General features: G+C 41.6%; 1 protein-coding gene across 1 annotated transcript; it reads left to right on the top strand.

Annotated features, from left to right (window-relative positions):
* Positions 1-4,006: 4,006 nt before the first annotated feature.
* On the top strand, positions 4,007-18,590 carry DTX3L (deltex E3 ubiquitin ligase 3L). Its single transcript, XM_088146472.1, has 5 exons — positions 4,007-4,261; positions 6,977-7,221; positions 11,455-12,993; positions 15,777-15,994; positions 17,068-18,590. The coding sequence occupies exons 1-5, from the start codon at positions 4,078-4,080 to the stop codon at positions 17,135-17,137; spliced, it is 2,256 nt and encodes a 751-aa protein (XP_088002598.1). The 5' UTR covers positions 4,007-4,077; the 3' UTR covers positions 17,138-18,590.
* Positions 18,591-19,250: the final 660 nt, after the last annotated feature.

Genomic DNA, 19,250 nt, shown 5'->3' with positions numbered 1-19,250 from the left:
ATAGGCAAAACCTAGCCAACAGAAAGCCATATAAGCCACTCACATCAGGGAAACAACAATATAGGTAGTCCTTGGGTTATGATGGTGCTGAATGATAGGCACTTATGACCGGTCCTTGGAGTTCCAGCTGTCGCAGCGTCCCCATGGTCACAGGATCACAATTTCCAACATTCCCTGCAGGCTTCCCACAAAGTCAATGGGGAGCCGGCGGGAAGTTGTAAGTCACTCCTGCCACTTTTTTGACTGCCCACACTCCATAATGCCTGCCCGCAGCAGCCTCCTGCTCCCCGTGGCAACTGCGTACCTGCCCATGCTCCATAGCTACTGCCCACAGCATCATCTGCCCCCCTGGGGACTCACACACCCACCTGCACTCTGTAGTGCCTGCTCATAGCACCCCCCACAGTACCCATACACCTACTCAGGCTCTGGAGTGCCTGTCCACAGCCCCCCCCCCCCAACAGTGGCTGCACACCTGCTGGCCTACTTGCCTGGGACTTCCACCTCTTCCCACTTAACGACCCGTGTGGTCCTGGGGTTACAACGGCAACAGGGACTGGGACTGCCACTGCTAAGCAATGCAGTCACATGACATTGCGTTTTACAACCACATCACTTAGTGATGGAGATTCTGGTCCCAATTGCTGTTGTAACCTGAGGACTACCTGTACAAACAACATAGACCAAATGGGATCAGAAAACACCCTGCTTATCCCAGGGCCTATTGAAAAAACAGGCCTTACAAATTTTTGGAAGTGTTAGGCACTAGCCTTTGTTTATTCATTTACCCAAGTTTAGAGAACCAAATTAACTTGAGATGAGGCTTATTTTTAGCTAACAGAAGTTTATTGGCCAATAAATATTCTGGATGGCTCATTCAACACAGTGGCAACGTGTTGAGGAGAACCACACCTTGCAAAGCAAGCAACAAAGATTTTATAGGCATCCACAAATGTAATCAGATTCATACATCCCCTCATGTCCATATAAGGGATTTTTGGGATAACCCAGGGAGGAGTAAAGGTGGATCCTAAAGAGGTGAATCTAAGTTTAACTTTTTTCTTCTAGTTACCAAGGAAATCGCCCATGTCGGTCCTTATCTCTTCTTTGTTCCTCTTTGGAATTTCTTCTGGCCTTCTTTGTAACTTCTTTCGAATTTGGTGTCTCTGCCTGCCCGGTACGAATCTAATTTATAGCTTACTTGTTCAGTCAGGCATCTGGCTAATTGCTTCTAAAGGAAATGGGGTGGGGGAATGGTGTGCTCTCTTGGAAGGCAATCGGGCATTCAACAAAGAGATAAGGTGGGGGGAAAGAAACACTGTGGTCTTTACAAAGCAAGTTAATCCTTTATAAGTAAGATAGAGTGCACTGTCACATGCATGCCCACACATTATGAGAGAGTATAAAATTGTGTATCAAAACAATGCCCTTCAGAAGCATAACAGGGATGGACCCATACAAACTTCAGGGGAAATGCTATTTCAAAAACAGGATCCGGTCTGACTCCTGATTCATTAAAATCAGTGGAATTTAAGATAAACTACTGGTTTTTCTGCGATTTTTCAAAGATCAATCAGGTACAGAAGAGCAGCAATTTATGTACTTATCATATTTACCTTTATAAAGTGGCTAATCTTCTTAACTGATATTTAGAGCTTTGGGATTAGACTACCTGTTTGGGATTAGAGTGCTGGCTAAATATTCTTCTTCCCCGCTCATTTGGAAAAAGTTTTTAAAAATCAGAGCTTTGCCTTGTAGAACTGAAGCTTACATGGAGGTCAGCCACAACGCCTCCCATGAGAGCAGGGCTGGGTTATGGCTAACTGATGCCCTCAGCATAACCCAACAATGGTGCCCCTTGGCCCTTCCATTACTTAACTGACAAGACATTAAGACTCAACGAGTGCTGAAGGTGAAACAAGAGATTAAAAATTCAGTTTTCTTCCAGGCCATCCCCCCTAACCCTAACCCCACAACTATATTAAATCTAAACTTTTTTTTTTTTAAAAAAAGTTATTTAACACTAAATAGTAGTAAGCAATATAAGCAAATTATTTACTTATAACTAGAGCAAAGAAAAATGCAAATATTAACACACTTTTTAAATGCATTTTTAATAAAATTATTATAAGGGGAAAATGCAAATACAAAAATGTATTGAAACTGAAGTCAAATGTGGCTGTGAAAGAGTTAAGGGCATGATTGTTGTTGTTTAGTCGTTAAGTCGTGTCCAACTTTTTGTGACCCCATGAACCATACCGCTGTCCATGGGGTTTTCTTGGCAAGGATACTGGAGTGGGTTGCCATTTCCTTCTCCAGTGGACCACATTTTATTTATTTATTTATTTATTAAATTTTTCAACCGCCCATCTCCAGAACTGTCATGACCTGTCCGTCCTGGGTGGCCCTGCATGGTATAGCTCATGGCTTCACTGAGTTATGCAAGCCCCTTCGCCACGACAAGGCAGTGATCCATGAAGGGGAAGGGCATGATAGCTAGGGGGAAAATCTCTGTGGCATTGTCAGCCCTTCAAGGTAGACCAGACTAGAAAACAAAAGTTATGAACAAAGTTATGAATAATATTACAGTACTTTTATTATAGGGGACGCGGTGTCGCAGCGGCTTAATGACGCTGAAAGTTGCCGGCCAGAAATGGTCGCCGCTTCAGCGGTTCGAGTCCAGCCTTCGTGTTAGCAGGGTGAGCTCCTGTTTCCTCCCCAGTTCCTGTCAACCCAACAGTTCGAAAACTCACGTGAGTAGATAAATGGGGACTCTCACTCCGGTGGGAGGAAAAATGCTGGCGGCGCCTTGCAAAAAAGGAGTCAGGAGCAGTTGCTGGTAAGCGCGAAAAACCGCGCGCACCCGAAAAGGGCGCGAAGCAACGGAAACTCCACCTCCTGCGCTCGCCAGCTGGGCTCTGCTCTAGGAAGGAGGCTCTGGCAAACCACTTCCGAAACAATTGCCTTGAAAACTGCAAGGACTCGTCCAAGTAGTCACTGCAGAGTCGGTAATGACTGAGCGCAGATTAAAAAAAAACAAAAACTTTTATTATAAGTTTACAGTAACAGAATCTTGCAAGTCTGAATACGCTTCCCCTTTCCTTCCCTTTATCTTTGTGAGAACTAGGGAGGGTCTCATCTGATATGCTTTCTTGGGTTATAGTTCTGCCCTAGACTCAGATTTCTGTTATCTGATTGTTGCCTTGCTTGCCACTCTTCCTTATCTGTTTTTATCTGACTGTTGCCTTGCCTTAGTACCCTAAGCACATGCTTGTTTTGCTTTAATCCAGGACTGCATGAGATTAACCATTAGCTGCCCTCTGATCCAGAGCTTGCTGGGAATAAGTCCTTTGAACTCAGTGGATCTTACTTCTAAGCATATTTTGTGTGCGTGTGCGCACGCTCAGGCATGGTGACTGCCTGGACTAGTCCCTACAGTTTTCTTGGCAAGGTTTTTCGGAAGTGGTTTGCCCTTGCCTTCTTTCTGGGGCTGAGAGAGAGTGACTGGCCCATGGTCACCCAGCTGGCTTCGTGCCTAAGGCGGGACTAGAACTCACCGTCTCCCACTCTTTAGCCTGGTGCCTTAACCCCTGCACCAAACTGGCTCTCTCTAAGCATATTATGTACTCATATTATGTTTCTCTCGTCTGTGCTATAAATCTCCCATTCTAAAGTGGGGAAGATCCAAAGTACACAGAAGCAACAATTCCTAGATGGGAAATCCCACTTGAAAAGCGACTTCACTCATTACGAGAAGAGCCTCAAAGGGACACGGGTTATTATTGTGAAGGGCCTGGCACAATTAGAAACTGTGGCGAAGGGGGAACGCCCTCTCAGCTGCTGAGTCCCCCCGGGCACTTGGCTGTCGAAGGCAGAGAAAAAGCCCCGCGCGAGGAAGGAAGAACCCTTTTTCCCGCCGGCTGCCGCCCTCCCGGCCCGGCAGCGGGCGGCGCGGGACTCCGGAGCTGCAGCGCGGCGCAGGATTACGTCACGGCCGTGCAAGGGATCTTGGGCGAGATCGCTTGCGAAGGAAGAAACGAAAGCGAAAGTTTCCTTGCCCAGAAAGAAGCTGTGGTCATGGCGAGCCGCGTTACCCCGCTCTTTGTGGAGGTCTTCCCTCCCAACATGTTCGTAGAGAGGCTGGAGGCCAAGTTGGCCATCCATTTCCAGTCCCCGAAGAAATCCGGCGGCGGCGAATGCGACGTGCGAATGGAAGACCGTGAACGGGGCATCTATTCCGTGAGGTTCTGGTCGGAAGAAGGTATCGGGCGGCGCGAGGAGGAGCGATCGGGCGGTGTTCATGGCTCCAGTGGGATTTTCGAGCTATTGTAGTTATCCCGCTCTGCCTCCGATAAAATTTCACGGTAGTTTGGGGAGGACGCGCTATGTTAGGACTTTAAACACACACACACACACGCACACTCCGGGAAGGGCTGGTTTTCCAATACATGCGTGATCGGCAGAAGGCTAATAAACAACCTTTCTTCTTGGGTATTCTCTCAGGCCAGTTCCCCTGCTAGATTGCTTCGAGGCTGTTAAAAGCCCCGAAATGCTTCCAAGCATTTCGTGGAGGGTATTGGCAAACGCTTGTGCTCAATCCCGAAATGTCTTTCAAAAGGGTAGGTTTAGGTCAGGGGCAGTGATAATCTCAAACAGCAGCCAGCTATGTGGGAAACAAGAATGCAAGAGAAGGAGGAGCATTGGAGACTGATCTCCGGGTGGAAATGTGCCCCTTATCTTTAGTTTTTGAAATTCAACAGAAAGGCCTGGCCATAGCATATTCGCTTCACCTGTCTTGCAGCTTGGGATTTTACTACATAATGAACCAGGGCAATACTATTTTCTCCCCTCCTTGGGGGAAAAAAGTGCCGATTTAAGTCCCTATTCCTTGCCTGTGTGTTGATTGTTGTGTTGACACATGTTAACCTATGATTAAAATAATCCACACTATGGGTTAGCCAGAACACACTGAGACATAGTAATTTCTAGTTGGTAAACCATGGTTTAAAAGTGTGCTGTGCATACGGAACCAAAATACAGAAGGCATTCTTGCAGGCATAGAAACAGCAACCCCAAAGGGCAGACTTGGCCATTTTTAAATTGTGTGATTGTTTCTAGTGCAGAACAGATCTCATCAACTTCAGTGCTCTTCTGAGACACTGTCCTGCAGCTAGAGCAAGTGCTTTTGTACCCTGTATTTGGCTTACATTAGAGTTAGGGGACTGCAGCTCCCAAAAAATCCCATGAAACGGCTTTTTTCAAGGAGGGAAGTGATGAGTGTTTTGCATCCATCCATCATAGACTGGATGATCTTAATAATCAATTGCCTTCTGGTATGATACAGATTAGCATGGCTGTTGCAAACCATTTGAGAACGGCCCTCCACAAAGTGTTTTGGTGAGAGAGGACCACCCCTTGAAGCTTTAATACAGCCACATCTTCTGGAAATGGCAGCACAGCTGCTTCAAAAACTTTCTCCAGGAGTCTGTGCAGGTGTGTTCACACATCTTGTCTCACTTGCTAGCAACCCTGGCAGAAGGGTTGTCTTCCTGAACAGACACAGGCAGGCAGCTGGGGATGGCCTTCAAAGCAACTGTACTAGCTTTGCAAAGGACATGGCTGCTTTAACACTAGAAGGAGGAATTATTTTCATGAACCAATGTGTTCTGCAAAGTCACACGTTCATATGTTTTCCAGAGCCTACAGACTAGGGGACTTCTTTCTCCCCTGTAAGAAACTACTGAGCTAGCCATATTTCCCAACTGTGGCAACTTCCAGAGATTTGGATGTCAACTCCCAGAATTCTCAGAAATGGCTCTGGTGCCTGGGAACTTTGGGAGCCCACATCTCTGGAAGCTGCTAAGTTTGGGAAGCATTGAGCTAAGGAAAAAAATTGGTTGAGTTTCCAAACGGGTAAAAAGCATTTGAAGAAGGCTGTGTAGATGCTGACAGGCAATCCAGCCGAAGCTCTGTTATGTCTCTCTCCCCCAGTAGATGGAAATGGAAACAAATTTTATTAGGAATTTCTAAGCTTTTTGGATTAGACTGAGATTTGTTTGTGTTACAATAGAGAGTTTCATTTTGATTTTGGTTTAATTTCAGTTATAATGTGGCAGGAACCATGAAAGCTTCTGGCTGCTTTTGTGTGATGTTGCCTTATGAGTAACCCCATAAATTTCAACACATCCTTATTACTCAGAGGAAAAGCTAGTTGCTTGCATGGGAAAACTATGGGAAGAAACTAATCTCTCAGTGAGTAGTAATACACCAATCTTCCAAGTGTATTTATAATGGAGAGGTTTGAATAATCAGCCAGGCTGTCCTCCAAATGCATGGACTTCTCAAATTCCCTGCCAGCATGGTTGCTGCTGAGAACTCTGGGACTTGAAGTGCAGAATCTTCAACTCAGGGAAGGTTATAGTGGTCCATCTCTTCTGCCTCCACAGCCACTTCCTGCAGTGGCCATAGAGGGGGGTCTTATTCCATGAATAAAGAGGTTGTGTCAGATTAGAGAGAACAATCTTTTACTCTTCTACCAGCCTCTCACTTCATGCACAAAATTTCATAAACTGGCTTACATGAAATGCCAGGCTGCCTGGCCAAATTGTTATATACGCAATTCCATTACCAAGGTAAGTTGGGTTTAAACCTATATAGGTGTCTAAATCTGACCTATGAATGATGTAGGACATCATTTCAGCATCTCTGGGGCTTCAGGAGCAGTATGCTTTAAACATGCAAGCTAGATTTCTATAAACTGCTAAGCTGTGTATATGTGTGTATATATACACCGACAAATACACATATACAAATATAAGATTTACAAACTACTGTGATTGAGTTCATACAATGCTAATGCTAAACAAACAGCTTCATGGCTTTGTGTGATGTGTGAACTCTGTTATAGTGTAATAACTAAAAAAATATATGCAAGACAAATATATTCAATAATTCTTTTTTTCTTAACTTGATGTAGTAAAGAACCGAGTGAAGGCCCATCATGGCCATGCTGTAGAAATTGGGGGGAAAACCCTGGAGATAAGAATTTTGCCAGATTCGGAGATGACCGTGATTGATGCTGAAGAAACAGTGTTTCCAAACAAGTTGATATGCTCAGTTTCAACTTCGCTTTCTTCTTCAAACTCTTTGCCTCTTCAGAATGATTTTAAAAGCAAGCAAAAGGAAATATGTGCAGCTGATAATAAAAGTGTTACAAAAAAGGTAAGCCTCTAAGTTTGCTTAATGTAGAATGCTTATATTAGCTCCCAACTGTCCCCACAATATTGGTGGCCGTGAAAATCCTAAATCTTCAATGTTGTGAGACATTGTATTTTCTATAAATTAATTTTATATAATAATGACCCTCCCACCCTACCAGTTAGCAAATTCAAGCCACAGGTTTGGTGTGCCCTTTTTGTTATTGTTCTTCTTCTGGCTGCCTGCCTGCTTGTCAGACACAAAGCTAGGAAAAGCATCCCTGTTTTACTCAGCCCTCGAGATAGAACTCTTGAAGCCCATATTTTGTTTCATATCTGGAGTTCTTGAGCTGGCTGTTTTGAGACTGGAAAATTTCAAGGGCAAAACATTCCTCATTTCCCTAAATTCCTGGTGTAAAATAGGGATGTTGACAGGGTCTCCCAGGGCATTTGCGTAGGGTAGCATGGTGGGTATGGTTAGTCTACAGCAGCCAGTGAAATTGGGTTAAGGATTATCATGGCAACCAGCCTCAAGTGTGCCATCATTTGCACTGATACAAATCTGAGGGTGCATTGCTTGAGTTCCTAGAACCCATTTGGCCTCAGTGTGTCATATGACTCCAGTCAGCATGTTCTGGAGATGGGGGACTAGAGTCAGAGGTTTATTCCCAACTCTTTAACACTTAGATATTTCCACTAGAGGCCCCAAATCCCAGAAACTGATGATAATAAATGTTCTTAAAATTAAACCTATCCATCCCCCTTTTAAAAAATATCATCTGATTCCTTGTTGCAGACCGTGGGTTGAATTTTATTACTCCTTTGGCATTCCTCATCCTCCTCTAGAACTTTCTTGTTTTAGAAACTAGTACATTTAGTGCATTGCTGGAAACATGCTTGCATGGGAATACACAGAAGCTTATTTAAGCAATTTTATACTTGTAGGTCAGAGTAGAAGCTTACTTAAGCAAACTTATATTTACTTATCCTTTTGCTTATCTAATTGTAACTGTGGAATTTAATGCAGGAGTGGAGTCAAATTATAGTAGAGACACATTTTGATAATATCCCCTTGGGAGTAAGTCTCAGGAACTCTACGGGATGGGATATGTTTTCTTCCACCATTACCCATGTTTTCCCACCTGTTTTCATAGCCCAGTTAGGAATAAAGGTAGCGGAACACTAGTTGTTCAGGTTGAACATACAGTACTGTGCAGAGGTTTTAGCCAAGTGTGAAAAAATGCTGTAAAGTAAGAATGCTTTCAAAAATATATATTGTAATTGTTTATGTTTATCAATTTACAAAATGCAAAGTGAGTGAACAATAGAAAAATCTAAATCAAATCAATATTTAGTGTGACTACCCTTTGGCTTCAAAACAGCATCAATTCTTACACTTGCACACTTTGTACACCTGCACAAAGTCAGGGATCTTGTAGGATTAGAGTCAGGTGTATGATTAACCAATTATACCAAGCAGGTGCTAATGATCATCAATTTCATATGTAGGTTGAAACACAGTCATTAACTGAAACAGAAATAGCTGTGTAGGAGGCTTAAAACTGGGTGAGGAACAGCCAAAACACTGCTAATAAGGTGAGGTTGTGGAAGACAGTTTCATGTCACATGTCATACACCATGGCAAGACTGAGCACAGCAACAAGGTGGTACTACTGCATCAGCAAGGTCTCTCCCAGGCAAAAATTTCAAAGCAGACTGGGGTTTCAAGATGTGCTGTTCAAGCTCTTTTGAAGAAGCACAAAGAAATGGGCAGCGTTGAAGACCGTAGATGCAGTGGTTGGCCAAGGAAACTTAATACATCATGCTTACTTCCCTTCGACATTGGAAGATGTCCAGCACTGCCATCAGCACAGAACTAGCGGAAACCAGTGGGACCCAGGTATACCCATCTACTGTCCGGAGAAGCCTGGCCAGAAGTGGTCTTCATGGAAGAATTGCGGCCAAAAAGCCATACCTCCGACGTGGAAACAAGGCTAAGTGACTCAGCTACGCACGAAAACATAGGAACTGGGGTGCAGAAAAATGGCAGCAGGTGCTCTGGACTGATGAGTCCAAATTTGAAAGTTTTGGCTGTAGTAGGAGGCAGCTTGTTCGGCGAGGGCTGGACAGTGGTACAGTAATGAGTGTCTGCAGGCAACAGTGAAGCACAGTGGAGGTTCCTTGCAGGTTTGGGGCTGCATTTCTGCAAATGGAGTTGGAGATTTGGTCAGGATCAATGGTGTCCTCAATGCTGAGAAATACAGGCAGATACTTATCCTTCATGCCATACCATCAGGGAGGCGTGCAATTGGCCCCAAATTTATTCTGCAGCAGGACAACGACCCCAAACATACAGCCAATGTCATTAAGAACTATCTTCAGCATAAAGAAGAACAAGGAGTCCTGGAAGTTATGGTTTTGCTCCCACAGAGCCCTGATCTCAACATCATCGAGTCTGTCTGGGATTCCATGAAGAGACAGAAGGATTTGAGGCAGCCTACATCCAGAGGAGATCTGTGGTTAGTTCTCCAAGAACTTGACCTACCTGCCAGGTTCCTTCAAAAACGGTGTGCAAGTGTACCTAGAAGAATTAATGCTGTTTTGAAGTCAAAGGGTAGTCAAACCAGATATTGATTTGATTTGGGTTTTTCTTCTGTTTGCTCACTTTGCATTTTGTAAATTGATAAACATAAACAATTACAATATATATTTTTGAAAGCATTCTTTACAGCATTTTTTCACACCTGCCTGAAACTTTTGCACAGTACTGTACATCTCTATATGCATACCTATATAATGTTATATAATATTATAGAGTATGAAATCAGCAGCTGCTTGGGAGCCTACCTCTGAATGTTGCTGTTACTTTTCCAAACATCTATTGATTTCACAAAATTGAAAACTGTTGATCTGCCCTACATATCTGCAAGGCCATAACTTTCTAGAGAGATGGGCAGTGACCAAATTTGAAATAAATAAATAACTCTTCCACTCAAACAGCAGTGGAATGTTTTTCTCAGTAATGGTTCCAAAACTCTCTTTCCTAAATGGAAAGATCTGTCTTTTTACTGAGCTTTAGAAGAGCTTAAGATATTTACCATTACATCAAATTTATAGCTGGTTTTTTCCTCTGTGGATGATTGTTGTTACGTTAAATATTTTACATTAATCACACTTGTTATTTTGATGATCTTGTCCTTCTAAATTGATCTGAACAGCTAAGAAACCCCATCCCACATATGGAAATACTGAAAGCCTTCTCCCTTATTCACTTTTTCCAAAACCCAAGCTTGCTCTCTGCCATTTACAAAGAATATTGCAGTGTGTGGCATTCCACATACCAGAGTCCCTGGAGGTGATTGTATGTTTACCAGCAAAATGATGGCCTTTGGAGCACGTCTGCTCCTCCCAACTACCCCTAGTGAATGGGGGAAGGTGGAAATATTTTTGGTGGGGCTATCCAAGCAAAGAGGAAATGAGGGGGAAAGGGCATTTGTTTCTTCTTTCTTTTTTCCTTTTTATTGTGGTAGTATAAATCTTGATACAATATTATTTCAATACAATGATATTTATGTAATATACTTAAATTCTTAACATTCCATTATTTAGATAACTTAGAGAAAGGTGGATATTCTTTTATTATTAGTTACAATTTAAGTTATCAGTGTTACAAGCATTATGATTATTGGCTTTTTTGTCCAAAGTATAACATTGGAAAGCAAGAAGTAAAGAAAAAGTAAAGAGCATACATCAAGGTATTTGTTATATAATGAAGATTTTGGTCATAGGCTAAATTACTTGATACTGATATCCCCATTGTATTGTTATTTGGTATAACTCTGTGTGTGTGTGTGTGTTTACATATGTTAATAGAAGGAAATATAGATGAACAAAACAAGTTTAACAAATTCAAAAAAGTAAAAAAGAAAATTTTTTTTAAAGCTATTAAGTTTCTGACTTCCCCCTTTTTATACATTTGTTAACTTGCAATATTTATTAGCCTTTAGGCCTCCTTAAAACCCCAAGTGTAGGTGATTATATTGGCTGTGCTTGGACCACTTGTTTCTTAGAAGCCTCCTCTCCATGTTTCCAAGGAATAGGCTGATACCAGAGAGTGAAGAAGTAGCAAGAAGGAGGGAGATATCTCACATTGGAAGTCTTCGCTGTAGAAAATGGACTTTTATGTTAAATCTGGTGCACCATTGTTATTGTATTGGTTCACATTTCTTATGTGCTTCCCCCCCCCATTTCTTTTCAGATATTTCTTGAGGTATCTGCCACCCTGAATACTGACTTGCTCACTCTAGAGGAGAGAAATCAGGTGACTGCTGTATGTCCCACCTTAAAAATAGAGAGATGCTCAAATCATCTTAGTGTTGAAAAGGTGGTGGGAGATTATGAGGATATTGAAATGTTACACCGTCATTTTGAGAAACTCCTTGGAGACCATCGTAGCAGTGAATTTTCACAGCCTAAAAAGCAGGACAATTGGAGCGAAGGAAAGGGAGACCGCAACAGAAAATATAGGGATGATTTAGAAGAACTGGCCAGCATGGAAGTTCCTTCAGGTATCTTTGAATATTTTAGACAAGCCTACAAGGAACAAATTGAAGAACTAGAGGAGAAGTTCAGTGTGAAGCTAACCACAAACAACAGTGAGAATGGAATGACTTCTGTCTGGTTTGCTTCAATGGGAAACCCAGATTCTATGAAGAAAGCTCAGCAGGATTTTGTCTCGCTTTTCCAGAAAGTAGCAGGAGATCTAAAACAGGAAATAGTTCCTTTCATTGAGAGCCATGCATGTGAGATGATAAAAAGCAAATGCAAAAATATTATTATTAAAAAACACAAGGATACAGTTGTTCTTCAAGGCCCCGCAAAGGAAGTTTCAGCTGCAAAGGCATTGTTAGAAGAAATGGCAGCAAAGAACTGGAGTAAAAAAAATGATCCCCACTTACAGAGAACTGGCATTGAAGTTGCCTCTGCCGTATTTGAATTTCTGAAAACAAAGTTAAGTCAAGAAATTGCATTGATAAACCATAAATATTGTACTAGAATGGAGGTAAGAAGCTGTCGTGATGGTCAGTTAACATGTATCATTTTTATGCCCCAGTCACATGCATCTTCGGATCAGTCTTCACATGCTTATGAGCATTTCCAGTTTATATATCTGAAGATTTTAGAACAGCCATGTAAAAAAGAAATTCCCTTGAAACTTAAGGCAGATGGGAAAAGAAAGCTGAAGGATTTATTTCCATCTTTCCAAAATGAATATCCCACAGTACAACTGTCTCAACATGAAAATTCCCTGATCCTTTCTGGTCTTCCTGAACATGTATGTTCTGCTGAGAAGCACATCATGAAGTCTCTGAATATTGAGGAATCTGTAGCTGTAAATAGTGAAGCAACAGCCATTGCTAGTTCCAGTGTTGACGTTGCTGCAGGTGCATCTTTTGAGACACAAAGTCATTACAAAAAGCAGCAAAGTCCTTCTCAGGAGCAGCCAATAGTGAAGGCAACAGAAGTCAAACCAGAAGAGGAGTGTTCCATCTGCCTGTCTAAAATCCAACAGAAAGAAGTGCTACCCAAATGCAAACACGCATTTTGTGCAGGCTGCATAAGAGAGGCAAGGAAACACAAACCAGTCTGCCCCGTGTGCAATCACGTCTATGGGAAGGTAAAAGGAAATCAGCCCCCAGGGACGATGGACATCGTCAAAGCTAAATTTTCCCTTCCTGGTTATCAGGACTTTGGAACCATCATTATTACTTACAGTATACCTGATGGCGTTCAGACAGTAAGTTTGAGCAACAGTATGATGTTCCTATGAAATACTTAGTCACCCTTTGTATTTCAATTTTTTAAAAATGCTTACTTTCCAAGAAAATGGTGTAATAGTTCAGTTGGGAATGTGAAAGCAAGAGATCTAGAAATCTTCACTATCTTCTAAACATCTACGCAGAGGCTAAAGTGGAGTATGTATTGACCTGCCGTTATGTCTCCTCAGAGTTGAAGTTGCGGCCAGAGGTGACAGCGGGAGTTCCATGGCCAAATATACTGAACCACGATTATCCTAGGAAAGCTAACACAAGTGGTTGATGGGGCTTAATCTCTCTCCCTGTGCTAGTTTCCCAATTCAAATTGCCCACCATGAAGCTATTTGCACCAATGGGCAAAACATAAGTGTGTAATTTTGCCCCTTATTATGCAGGGAAGAATTGTGGCTTGGATCTGGAAAATGGCATGGTTTGACAAACAAGCAAATCCAGAATGGGCAAAGTGGTGAGAAACTGGACTTGTCTCTTGTAAAGTTTTCAGGAGTCCCATGGTTAAGTTTTCCTTCCCATCTAAAAGTGCATCTAACCCAGTGATGGCGAACCTTTTGGGCTCGGCATGTCAAAAATTCAGAAAATGACTGCTGGCATGTCACCTCCCCCCACCGAACAAAAGAGAAACAATTCTTTACATATTCATTTATTTAAAAAAAAGTACAGTCCAATCATGTGTAGTGCTATGTATTATATAAAGAAATGTCAAATAATTACAAAAATGAAATATCAGTAAAACAAACTGAGTTTCTTTGGTAACAGGGAAAATAGTTGTCAGGTGTTGGTGAATGCTGGTGTGTCACCCAAAACGTGGCGTGTCACCTTTGACACGTGTGTCATAGGTTCGCCGTCACTGATCTAACCCTTTTCTTAATCAAATGTAGCCTCTTTGATTAGGTTCCTAATTGGGCAATCACAGCTGTTGCAGTGTTCTATAAAATGGCATGTTTCCATCGGGATTTCTTGTGAAATGTTTATGTCCTACTTAGCCTCCATATAATTCTAGGCAGCTCACACCATCAATACAAGCATAGAAATATAAGATATTATATTAGTTTAGTTTAATGCACTCTAGGCAATAAGCTATGATTCAGTTTTTGACAGTGAGTTGCAATTTGAAACTAAGGTTTGAAGTTGGTTGAAGCTTTTTTGTCATATCATTTCATCGGCTTGGTTTGTACATATGCAAAACCAAAACCTATTCTGACATGGACAAGAAAAAAAGTATTGGGTTATCCTGAGATTTGAAAAATAAGTTTTACAAATTAAAATCCTGTTTCTCCCGTGGTAGAAAATCTGTCATCCATCTCGGAACTGATTAATCAGGACTCAAGGCTGACCAAGAGGTGGTACTGAATAGGGCTGAGATGGGGGAGGGTATTTTTATTTTTCTATATAGACATGAAGAAGTCTGGAGCAGCAGTACTGCTCTTTCTCAGACAGGATGTCCATTTCCCTTGTAAAATGATAACAATGGCAGACATAGGTAATCACAAAGCACCCATTTATGGGATATAATGAAATTGTTCTCCATCCTCCACTTACTGTAGGGTGGCCTTTCAAGGTGCGCCTCCTTGCAGTGGGATTGCCTTCACTCCATTTCACCCCACTTCCCCGAATAGTCTGTTTGCCTTTTGTACCAAAGACCTTTCTGTTTATGGGAAGGAGGGCTTCAATTTTGGATAGGGGTGAAGGTCTGGCTGCAACCACCCCACTCTTCTATTTACTTGAAATGGCAAAGCCTATGTGGGGCCCAGATATTTTATTGGGTTTTGCTTGAGGCTGTTTTTTTTTTTTGACAGGCAAGCTTCTCATTTATTTTGAATTAAAATAGATTTTACAGAAATAAAATCAGGAGCCTGATGATTACTGAGATATTTTGCTGGCACTGGTGTCCTTGGTGCCAGGTTGGGGACACAGGTTTATTTGTAGAAAACTCATTATCTTCAGTGGGTTAGAACCTGGATCATTTCCTATGTCACGTTGAGAATTTATTTTTCTGCGTCTCCAGGGACAGTCACAAGAGCTACTGTAGAAATCAATAGATAAAACCAAGAGTTTACTGTAGGTGGGGTTGGGCACCTTTATGTCCCTCTTTTGTCAGATCTCTCAAGTTCCTCAGTGGAAGTTTTCTGACCATCTAAAAAGATCTGAGCACGGTCAGTTGGTGCAAACAGCAGACAGACTATTTGTGGGAGTGGGGTGGAATGGAATGGAAGCAAACACATTGCAAGGAAGTCCATTTTTATATCTTCAGTAGAGGGGAGATCCTGCTTGTGGTTGAAGCTAAGAAAAGGTGAGCTATCAATTCATTGAGAGCCTTTCCTAGAAACATTTGGCTGGCCCATTGTTGGAAGCCAGATGCTGATTGAGGAGTGGTAGCGTGTTGCACATCTTGGCTCCTCCTTAAAGCAGCTGTGTCTTTTCCTGGGCTCACAGGAAGCCTTGCAGCTCCAGGAAAATATGTGTTCACGTTAAGGAGAGGATGACAGGGTGCACTAAGGCTGCTGGTGCCTCCTTAATGCTTCTGTAACTCGAGCACATATTTTCCTGGGGTTGCAATTCTACCCTGTCAGTGCCAGGAAAAGGCACTGCTTTTTAAGAAGGTTCTGACAAGTGAGGCAAACATGCCCATGCCCCCTCCGCTGCATCTTTTCCACTTAGATCAGAATAGATGCACAACAGTTAGCCTCTTGCAAAGGAATCTGAAATACACGGCGTATGTTAATATTTGATATTGTTTCCAAACCAGGAAGGCCATCCTCACCCAGGGAGACGTTATTTCGGAACGTGCCGTAAAGCATACTTACCTGACAACAAGGAAGGAAGAGAAATTTTGAAGCTGCTGCAACGGGCCTTTGACCAAGATTTGATTTTCACAGTGGGCCAGTCACGAACAACTGGTATGACTGATGTCATTACCTGGAATGACATTCATCACAAAACTTGTATGTCTGGAGGACAAAGAAAGTAAGTTCAACATTTTGTTGTTATTTTTTTTTCAAGAAATAGTAGTACATTTCCTCTGATATAATTTTGCGTGCAATTTTGATTTTTCTTGAACTCACTAAGTGCTAGTAAAGTCCATTTCAGCAAATCAGCTGCTGCCAAGCACAGTGGAGCAAACATTTCTTGGTTTTAATCACAAATAGATATTTTGCTGTCAGTGAAACAGCCTAATACAACTGTCCCCTGTTGGGTGGCCTCTAGGTATATGGGATTACAATGCCCATGTTGCCTGAGATCATGGGATTTGTAATACAGTGTATGCTAGGAATGGTTGATCTAATGCTATGTGGTAATCAGTCTTCCCATGCAGTAATAGTAGGAATACCCTTTATCTGCTCTGTGGTTTGTTTTTCTTTAAAGTGTTTCAAATATGTTTTGAATGGGTGGGATTGAATTTGATGAAGAGCAGGGATGCTGATTGAATTCCTCTTCTTCAGAGCAAATTCCCTTTTCCTATCCCCCATTGTTTGAAGGGGGGAACCTGGGAGTTGGGAAGGGCCTGTAGGCAAAGAGCCTGGAAGAAGATGGGGATGTTTTCCTTCCATGAATTTTCTTAACCTCCCTTAAAATCAGGAGCCCTGCTTTCTGCAAAGGAGGACCCTGAACCCAAGCCTCTCTCTTTAAAGTTACCTTCAGTGGAATAGAATCTGTTTTAAAATATGACTAGAAATCTTTTTTTTTTCAAAACAATCAGTTCTAAAGTGTTCATTAGCTTCTTGAAGTCTACCAGGCACACTTTATAATGTGTGCTTCTTAAGGAACTATAGAGGTAAGCTGTTTTCAGTAGAAATTGTAAAAATCAGGAAGATCTTTGTATGAAATTTATATATATATATATATTTCAAATTTGTCACCACCCATCTCACTGTATCTAATTACATACATCGACTTATTCCTTACTCATACTTCAGAAGTACCCTGTTAAATAAGTGTATTTTTTTAAACAGTTCAGTTCAGCATTGGATATTGCTATTAAACATTTGTGTATAGTACTGCCTTGGTTTAACCAAGTCTCTTTCTTGTCTCCCCTCTAGTTTTGGTTACCCTGATCCTCATTATCTGAAACGGGTTAGAGAAGAGCTGAAGGCAAAAGGAATTGAATAAGCATTTTTATGTCTGCCAGCAATCCAGAGTTTCTAGCTTGTCTAAATATATATCATTTTAAGTTAGCACATGGTGGTGGAGGAAGATTAATTATTATTAAGGATTAGCTTCGGCAGAATTCCTTATTATCTAGTATAAAGTGATGAAATTCAGAATATTTGTTGAATTAATGGTGTTACATTTAGGATTACAGATGCAAGGTCAAATAATTAATGCTTTTGACTGAAGCTGCAATCCAAAAATATTACATAGAACCAAACTGTATTAATTTCTTCACTGCAGTTGTGTTACTGTCAAAGGACCCTAGATATGAGTAGATGCATAGTGAGCCTCTATGATTACAACGTTTGACATCTTTTTGAATCCCAGCTGGTAATTTCCCTTTGCAAGATTCCTGTCTGTGCCCTTGGCGTGTTACGAATCTTCAGAATTAAAAGAGAACTGTTGTATTTTACATGACAATCTGGTATCCCTAATCTGGTAAAACAATCTTAAAGCAGGATAGTGGCTGAGAAGAATTTGACATTGTTGATGCTTCGTACCCAGTCGGATGAGATTCCCCTACGTCGCCCCATTGATTTCCCATTGCCTATTCCAAGACATGATCTAGACAGTGGAAGTAACTATGATCCTACCAAACTGAGGAAGGATGCTTGCTTGCTGGGATGTCTCATGCTTCAAAGACTTTTGCATATTCTTAGTAGATTGTTACTTTTATGCCCCAATTTCAGTAAAACATAGGAGCCTGTATTCTGCTGCTAGGACACTTTCTGTAAAAATATTGTAGAACTATATCACTGTCTTCTTCCCATTTTTAATGCAATTTCTTTACTGCCCTCTCCTTTCAGTGGCTGAAAAGTAATAGTGTATTTACCTCCAAGGAGATGGGCACTGAATTTAAGATGGCACCCTGCCTCCCCCACGGGGAAGAATAGGCAATAAATGAAAGGGCAGGTGAAAATCTTGGCCAGTGCCTTGCTTCTCTACTTTGTCAACTTAAGGTTGCCGATTGCAGCTGTAACCGATCTTGGAGATTCCCCCCCTCCCCCGTGGGTACCTCCCAGAAACCACATTCCAAAATAGAGTAGGCTCAGGAGAAAATGAATCAATAATTGAAATAGTAACCATTAAAATTAATTTCATATAAAATACTAGTTTCTAAAACTCTATCTACTAAACTTTCTCACACTAGCCCGTTGTTTTCAGTGGCATTTTCTAATCCAAGACAATTCCCCTTCCTTATTCACAGGTCTTTATTTGGGAGAAACAATGCATTTTTTTTTTATTTTGGGCAGCCTTTTCTTTCCAGAGAGCAGTGGCTTGAAAGCATAATCGTTGATTTCCACATGGTATACCATTCATTTGCTTTGTTTCAGCCAGTATGTGTTGGAAGAGAAGTGTTCCATGGCCAATTGTGAAATATTACTTAGAACCAATAAAAACCTTATTCTAATTGTGTGTAGTGTGATTCGTTCTGGTTCAAGAGACTTGTTATATACGTACCAGAATTATAACTCTCTTTCCTCCAAGAGCAAAAGGTGATTTACATGAGATCTGTTATTCCTACAACGGTCACCCTATGGAATAGCTCAGACTAAATGACGTCCAAAGTTCTCCAGCATCAGTGGACTTGAACCTGAGGCTCCCCAACTTTGTCCAGCACATTAACCACCACTCTCTTTAACCCCTATACCACTCTCCTCCAACTTTAAGAATTGATTTCCCCCCTGCAATGTTTTTTATTTAGGGAAAACATGCCTTGTTTTGACCATGAACTGTCCAGTATTTGGCACTGCAAGGGTAATTTTAATAAAAAGGACTTTAGGCCTTGCATGGCAAATTGGTGTAGGTGTTCTTTTTCCTGATTAGATGACATGATTCCAGGAGAATAGTAATCTGCTGTGCCCTAATCAGATTAGAAAAGGAAGTGGGGGAAACCCCTCTGATTCACATATATTGAATGCAAAAGTAGAATTGTTGGCACAATGCAAGGTGAAACAAATTCAAGTTTTCTGTATGGTTACAAGCTTTCCCAAACTCTGTGATGCTCAATAGATGGCTCTCCAACAAACTCCAACTCTCATCAGCAAGGCCAGTTGAGGAGCTGAAATAT

Source organism: Python bivittatus, unplaced genomic scaffold (assembly GCF_059951505.1).
Source record: "Python bivittatus isolate LINGU-HERP-01145 unplaced genomic scaffold, Pbiv_v1 ctg000480_np1212, whole genome shotgun sequence".
Lineage (NCBI taxonomy): Eukaryota > Metazoa > Chordata > Lepidosauria > Squamata > Pythonidae > Python > Python bivittatus.
Note: the sequence above shows the minus strand (reverse complement) of the source record. Positions and strands in the feature narration are given on the sequence as shown.